At 27.6% G+C, this 7,368-nt stretch overlaps 1 protein-coding gene across 1 annotated transcript; it reads right to left on the bottom strand.

The window, feature by feature from the left end:
• Positions 1 to 5,427: 5,427 nt before the first annotated feature.
• On the bottom strand, positions 5,428 to 6,639 carry LOC113860069 (elongation of fatty acids protein 3-like). Its single transcript, XM_027492695.1, has one exon. It carries the CDS (start codon positions 6,536 to 6,538, stop codon positions 5,636 to 5,638), a length of 903 nt encoding a protein of 300 aa, XP_027348496.1. The 5' UTR covers positions 6,539 to 6,639; the 3' UTR covers positions 5,428 to 5,635.
• Positions 6,640 to 7,368: the final 729 nt, after the last annotated feature.

The following is a 7,368-nucleotide window of genomic DNA, read 5'->3' as shown; positions in this document are numbered from 1 at the left end:
CCATAACTTTTTATTATCACTTTCATTTTTTTGTCTCTCAATCATTTTGGCTACTTAGTATAATTATTATTACTATTACTACTATCATCATTGTCATTATTATCATGACTACTTATCATCAACTTTTCATTATCGTTATTCACAACGCTATTTTCATTGTTTATCTATCATAATTACTCTTATTTTTATTATTATCTCAACCATTTATAATAATTATTGTTGCTACTATCACTACTACTTGTCTTGTCTTTAATAAATAAATTTGAATATGCAATAAGTGGTTTATATATAATTAATTTAAAATTTTAAAATCAAAAGTTAAAAAAAATTGAAATGAAAACTAAAAGTATGAAAATTGGCTTAAATTGTTTTTAAATTTTTAATTTAAAACTACCCTAACCAAACGGGTTTTTAAGTGTTGTAACTATTGTTTATTAATTTAAATTAGAATTTTACTTTGATAATCTACTGTAATATTAAATACAAATATTAATATAAATTTTAATTTTAGTTGGTAAACAACAATAACAATACGTAAACAACATATAAATTGTTATCCAAACTAGTAGACGTTACTTACTTTCAATTAATTACACAAGCATCAATAATAAAAATCAGCTGGAAAAAAGCTATGCAGATTATTCCCAATGCTAGTACTGCCCTTATTGAATAACTTGGTATGCACATAATTACCGAAGTAAATCTTTCTATATACTAGCAACCATAGTAAAAGCTCAATATATATGAGCAGAATCCACTCTCAATTAGGTGGTATAAGACTAATTAATCAGTGAAAGAACTAAGAGAGAGTGAATAGGTTCTCATGGTTGAATAACAGTAAAATTATAAAATTAATCAACTAAAATAATAATTATAAAATAAATGAGCACAAGGAGAGGAGAAAGGTGCATAGTTAGCTTATCCTAGTTCAGTCACAATGTGTGACTTATGTCCAGTCTCCAAGCAATTGCTTGAGATTTTTTTTCACTTCATAATGACTCTTTGTTAATAAGGATTTTGACAAACCTTCCTCTACCTTCTTTAAACCCTAATTCAAAGTAGAGTGCATTGTGATTTCTTTCTCTAAGGATACCACACAAACCTTCCTCTATCTATAACAGATATAGAGTATAACAATATAGTTTCTTTCTCCAAAGACATCATAAAGGCCACCTTTTATCTTTATTCAAAACAGATTAATGCTCTTATATTTGAGTTATGATAAAGTTGAAACTCTATCTCAAGATTAGCAAGTTAAAGCATAGTGAAGAGGATGAGTAGAATGGAGTAGATATTTTCTTTTGATTTTTGTTTTAGCTTATCTTCTGTTTTTTCTTCCATGGGTCATCTTTATATAGAGTAATTCCCCATCAATTGTTAATCATTGGAGAGTAATTTTGAGTAGCAATCATCTTTGGAACTAGCAATCAAATTATCTTAAATAAAATACTCAAATCACATTACCTTGTATAAATATGCTCAAATATTACCTTAAATAAGAATTCACAAATTAAATTATCTTACATAATGATATTCAAATAAACGAGGAAAGAATTCATTAACTCTCATTTCAATATCAAACTCATTATATACTTATTTTAATCACGTATACAAATATCATATACTTAAAATGTATTCATCCTCAACACATAGCAAATCTAACAATTAAGATCGAGAAGGTTCCATTTTAACGCACAACGATTATTATATAAAACAAAACTTAGGTGCAGTTGTTTAAGTATTATTAGTGTGTACTGATAAAAAAAAAAAATTAGTGTCTATCTCAATAAGCAATGGTAAGATTAAATATAAATATTTTATTAACATAAAACTATAATTTTAATTAATAAACAATCAATACTAATCATTCTTAAAAAAATAACATATAAATTTCATTATGTTATACATAATAATTCTTAAAATTATATCAGTACCCAAAAGTTCTGCCTTCTGGAATTGTAGTTTTTGCTTACCAACAATATTATATGATCTTATGCACCAGCTCTTTACAAAAAGTGATCAAGACTTAGGATCCAAATTACAACCAGCTTGTGCTTTCTGAAAAAAAAAAGTAAAATAAAATTCTATAAACATATATGCTTATACTTTTGCTTATTTCATTTTGACCATTGACATCTTGGTTACAAAATTGGTTATTTTATTATATTTGCAGTTAGATTTCTATAACTAAAAACTTTTCTTCACACTGATGAATAAACTAATAGTATGTAAGTTGTTCTCAGTACCTGCAATTATTTGCCTATCAATAAGACGAGCAATATCACACTTAAAATTAAGAATACAAAGATATAAAATGTGAAACTAAAAGAAAGATTAGCATGAAATATATAATATAATGTTCTCAAGCTGTTTATCATAATTTTCACAATATGATTAGCCAACAAGTTGACATGCTTCTTATCCATATGTATTTGGATCAAATGTCTTACTTATTGCCAAGATATTCACAAAACACTGTGCCATCATTTCCACGCTCCAAGACAAGTTCTTTCCATATTAAACTATAGATTCTATTTAACACCGCCAATGATTAGAATGAATTAAAAAAGTGAAGTTCAGGGAATTTAAGATATAGTGTGAATTACCCTATACAAGGAGTAGTGCTGTAGAGCTTTTTCATTTTTCCAAAAAGTTTAAGTGAGTTGGCTTACTAAAATTAAGACATACCTCAGTTTAAATAGCTTTTATAAATATATTTCCAATCGATGATTAACACGTTTTAACATTGACAGTAAAATTATAGATTGAAATTTGGACAGCATATTTGTTTGAATTCCAATCTTGAAATTGTGCTTAAAAGTTAAAAACACGAAACTTAAATATGATGTTTTATTAACTAATAAATATAATAATAGTTCTTATTAATCTTTTTAATCACTGTTGTTAGGACAATGAGGATAATGAATAGAAAAACATATTCAAATTTTGTTATGAATATTTTTAAAATCTTTTTACAAGATTCTCTTATTAATCTAAGAAGTTTTGAAAGGATTTCTTTTACCATTTTTAAAATATTAAATACATTTATTTTTATTTTAAACTTTTCTTATAAAATAAAAAATATTATAAGAGAGTATTATACTATTCTTTATTATATATTTTTTTGTGTCACCATTATATATTTATTATACTGATCCTTGTTAGTGTCACTGTCATGCTACTTAGGCCAACATTTCTAGTTTGGTCTTCAAATCCAATGTTGACGTTAAAAATCCCATTAAGCAAGCTTGATATACCAACTACCTTTACTGGGTCCACACTGGAAAAATAAAAATAAAAGACACCCTGCCAAGAATGGCTTGCTACTGCAATCAACCTGCTTTTGGGCACTTAAATTAAAACATGTTTAATTTGATACAATATATTACAATTTAACATTTAAATTAAATTTAACTAATCATCTTAAAAAAATAAAAAATTTGTAAGTAAAATTAGATAATTAACATAAAAGAAGTCACTTAATTTGATATACAACAATAACTTTAATTTTTTTTAAATATATATACATAAATTTTTTAACTTATATAATATTGCACGTGTTAAAAAATTGATAATAATAATAATTATAATAATTTTTGTTAAATATTATAAAATTTAATATAATTAAATAAATTCATGCTACTATATATATATATATATTCTTATGCACATGTAAAAAAATATCAATACGTTTAGTTTGATACAATATATTGCAATTTAAAATTAAGTAACCATCTTTAAAAGGTATTGTAAATAAAATTAGAGAATTAAGATAAAGAAGTCAGTTAAGTTGATATAAAACAACTTTAAAAATGTATTTTTAAAATAAAGATATATATATATATATATATATATATATATAATATAATATTATACAATATAAAAAATTATATTTAGTAATTTTTATTAAAAAGTTATAAAAATTGTAACATATTGGAACATCCCATAATATTCCATATTTGATTGTCCTGTTACTTGTTGGATGGGTTATCATTGCAAAGGCATATTCGTATTCAAGTTGGTTTGATACTCATAGAGAGTTCTGAGTACTCACCAAATCAACCTGAGAGACATGACATCAATGGTGTGCAGTTACCATTTAACAAATGAAAGTATTATCACAGTGCTATTAATCTAACAACGTTACCTTAAAATGTGAGCGCAAATTGCATGCATAATTGAGAAAGAGACAAGATGTTCAACGACCAAGGTAACTGAGAACTCTTCATAAATGAAGGAAGTTGGTAAGTGATGAAGGAAGTTATTCCTCTTCAGTTTCATGCATAATTTATTATAATTAGCTCTAAAGCTGTGACAAATGTCTCCCATGCAGTATATTAACTCTTCATTGTTCTGATTGCTAATTAAAATTAAAATATTATTTTATTACTTTATAGATTATAATTATAACTAATAAATAACTCTACAATACGTACGAAATAAAACTTAAATTTTATTTTAAAATATACTAAACCTGATCCTTGTTATAAGATATTTTCAACTAAATTACACAAATTAATATAAATAGTTGAAGCTAATAATTTTTTAAAAAAAAAATCATTGCACACTAATTTTGCTCTTATTTAATATTATTGTCACTAAGTTATCAATCAACATTTATTTTTTTTATTTTAATTTAGGTTCTCATCAACTCCACTTTTTAAAAATAAATAATAATTTTTTTATATATAAACTATAAAATGTTTTGAAAAAAATCACTAAAACCTTCTGATAGCCTTTAGATTAAGAATATAAGCTTTAACTAATAATGCTATATTTATGTCCATTTTTTAAAATTTTAATTTTTATATAATACTTAAAAATAATAGATACTAAAATATGTAATTTTTAAAAACTTATAAAAATATGCAATTCAAAAATTTAAAATAAAAATTAAAAGATGATACAACTAAAAATTATAAAATACTAAAATTTGTCAATAGTGATTTAAAAAATAAATAACACTTTTTCAGCTTCTGAAATTTATCAATATAAAAATAAAAATTGTCAACAATAATTTTTTTAAAAATTAAACCATAAAAAAAGTAGCTGATTTTGAAAATTTTGTGTTCTTATAGTTTTTTTTTCCTAAAATCCTAAATTTTAGTATTTAAAATTTTTCTCATGGAAAAAAAAAACCAATTTTAATGTCATTCTTGTCAAATAAAAGTGTATTTAAATTAAGATTTAATTAGTTATTAATTCATGTTTATTTCAAATTTGTAACAGTAATTTCTGCATTGCATTGACGTTTACAAATACTTGCAAAATCGTTTGGATGATATCTGGTCACAGCTTGGTATATACACATCATCTCTGAAGAAAGGCTTTCTTGTTATAACATCGATCATCTAAAGGCCTCAATCAAATATGATCTGTGATCCAATTGTCACTAATTAATTAGGATATAGAGAAGATTTAACTTTCAAATTTCAATACACAAGGATTTTTATGATATAGACCACATTCATAAAATTATATTGGTACCCAAAAGTTCTACCTTCCTAGATTACAACTAGTTCTGCTAAGAACACTATGTTTTCTTACTCGCTTTCTCTATAAAAAGGGAACAAACTTGGGACCCCAGATTGCAATCAACCACCCTGTATTTATTTTATTATTGAATTAGAGGATTCTACTTCCGTTTCGCATCGGGAGGAACATGCGGTGGACTAGGCTGGTCCCCATTAACACCATCAACCTCAACCATTCTCCTATTGCGGTTAAGGTACCTCCTCAAATAAAAGTTAAGAAACAGCATAAGAACCGCAAAGTTGAGCACAGAATTGAAGACCCAGGCGCCAATCCCATTACACCCACCTCTGAAAAAGAAATGCTGTAAAAATACTCCAACATGGCACGCCACGTTGCAACTCAGCAACAGAATCTGGCAATTGAGCACGAATGGGAAGCACGCGCCGCGAAAACCTATGGCAGTCCAGAACCTGTAACCGTAAACAACAGCATACCCCAGCGTTGCAAACAGAATTGCGAGAATCTGAAACGATTGTGAGAACTCGAGCCAGAGGAAGGACACAAGGATTGAGATGGAGTGGTTGAAGAGCTGAAAAAACGACAGCTTACGACGTCTTAGGATGGAAATGAATGTGCGAAACACGTGGAGGAAGCGGGAGAGGTAATATATGTACGACCAGAAGAAGACGCGGCCTGAGGGTCGGGTTCCGAGGGGGAAACAGAGGAGCCACTCAAATGGGGTTTTGGAGCGCTGCCAGAACCAACGAGTGTCGCGGATCTCGGCAACGGCGGAGAGTAATATTCCAGCAAAGATGGTGGCAGAGATGAGGGACATGGAGAGGCTGTGGAGGGCGGGAAGAAAACCAAGAGGGATAGGGCGATGGCGGCCCAAGAGGAGTGAGAGAAAGAAATGAAGGAAGAGAGAGAGGAAGAGATAGGAGACTATAGAGGAGAAGAGGAAGGACCATGTGGAGCCCCAAGATTCGGTGTGGCTCCATCTGAACCCCACGATGGCGGGGTGCTCCGATAGGTAGAAGATTGCCAGCGGCCGCACCTTCAGCATAGGGTCGGGTTCACATGCCTTGTTGAGTTGAGTTGAGCTGAGTTTTGTTGGAACTTGGGAGAAGGCTGGGCTCGGAAACAGAGAGTATGAATGGAGAGAAAGGAATTGAGGGATTGGAAAGTGCTGTTGTTAAGATATTAAAAACAAGGTGGAGAAGATTAGTGATTACGTGGCCGAGTGTCGTTGGAAAACGAGCTTAAGTGTACGATCATTCGTGTGTCACATGCTAATTAAAAATTATTTGAAGGTTACAATTTTTTTAGCTACTTTTCATGGTAAGAAATTCTCCACTCAAGTCATTTGGGCCCGCCATGGTTTTAATATTATTTTTTTAACCTTTTATTTTGCGATGTTTTTATTTTTAAAATAATAAATTATAATTCATACAAGTTTTAATGAAAGTATATTTTAAATTTTGTATAATTTGTTAAATAATAGATATTAAATTAATTTTTTAATTTATATAATATTACATAAAATAAAAATTATGGAATTTAATAAATTTATTTAAATATTCTGATTTTTCATCAAAGTTTATTTAATTATATTTTATGTTATAGATGTTTCTATTTATCTGTCATAGTGTTATTATTCTGTTAGTGTCTCCTTTTTAATACTTCTTTTTGGTACTTTTATATAAAACACATTTAATTAAATTACATATATTAAAAGAGTGTTGAAATTAGTTAATCTATTGGTTTAAAATATTTTAAATTTATTCTTATCTAAAAATAAAATTTATTAATATATTAATTGTCAATAAGTTAGAAATGTTTAATAATAAAAGATAAATATGACAAAAAATAATTTTATTTTTTAAATTTTGTAAC

Source organism: Abrus precatorius, unplaced genomic scaffold (genome assembly GCF_003935025.1).
Source record: "Abrus precatorius isolate BTA unplaced genomic scaffold, Abrus_2018 Scaffold2, whole genome shotgun sequence".
Taxonomy (NCBI): Eukaryota; Viridiplantae; Streptophyta; class Magnoliopsida; order Fabales; family Fabaceae; genus Abrus; species Abrus precatorius.
Note: the sequence above shows the minus strand (reverse complement) of the source record. Positions and strands in the feature narration are given on the sequence as shown.

Bases quoted from the DNA above. Each gene is read 5' to 3' on its own strand.
- LOC113860069 (XM_027492695.1), bottom strand. From the start codon at position 6,538: ATGCTGAAGGTGCGGCCGCTGGCAATCTTCTACCTATCGGAGCACCCC.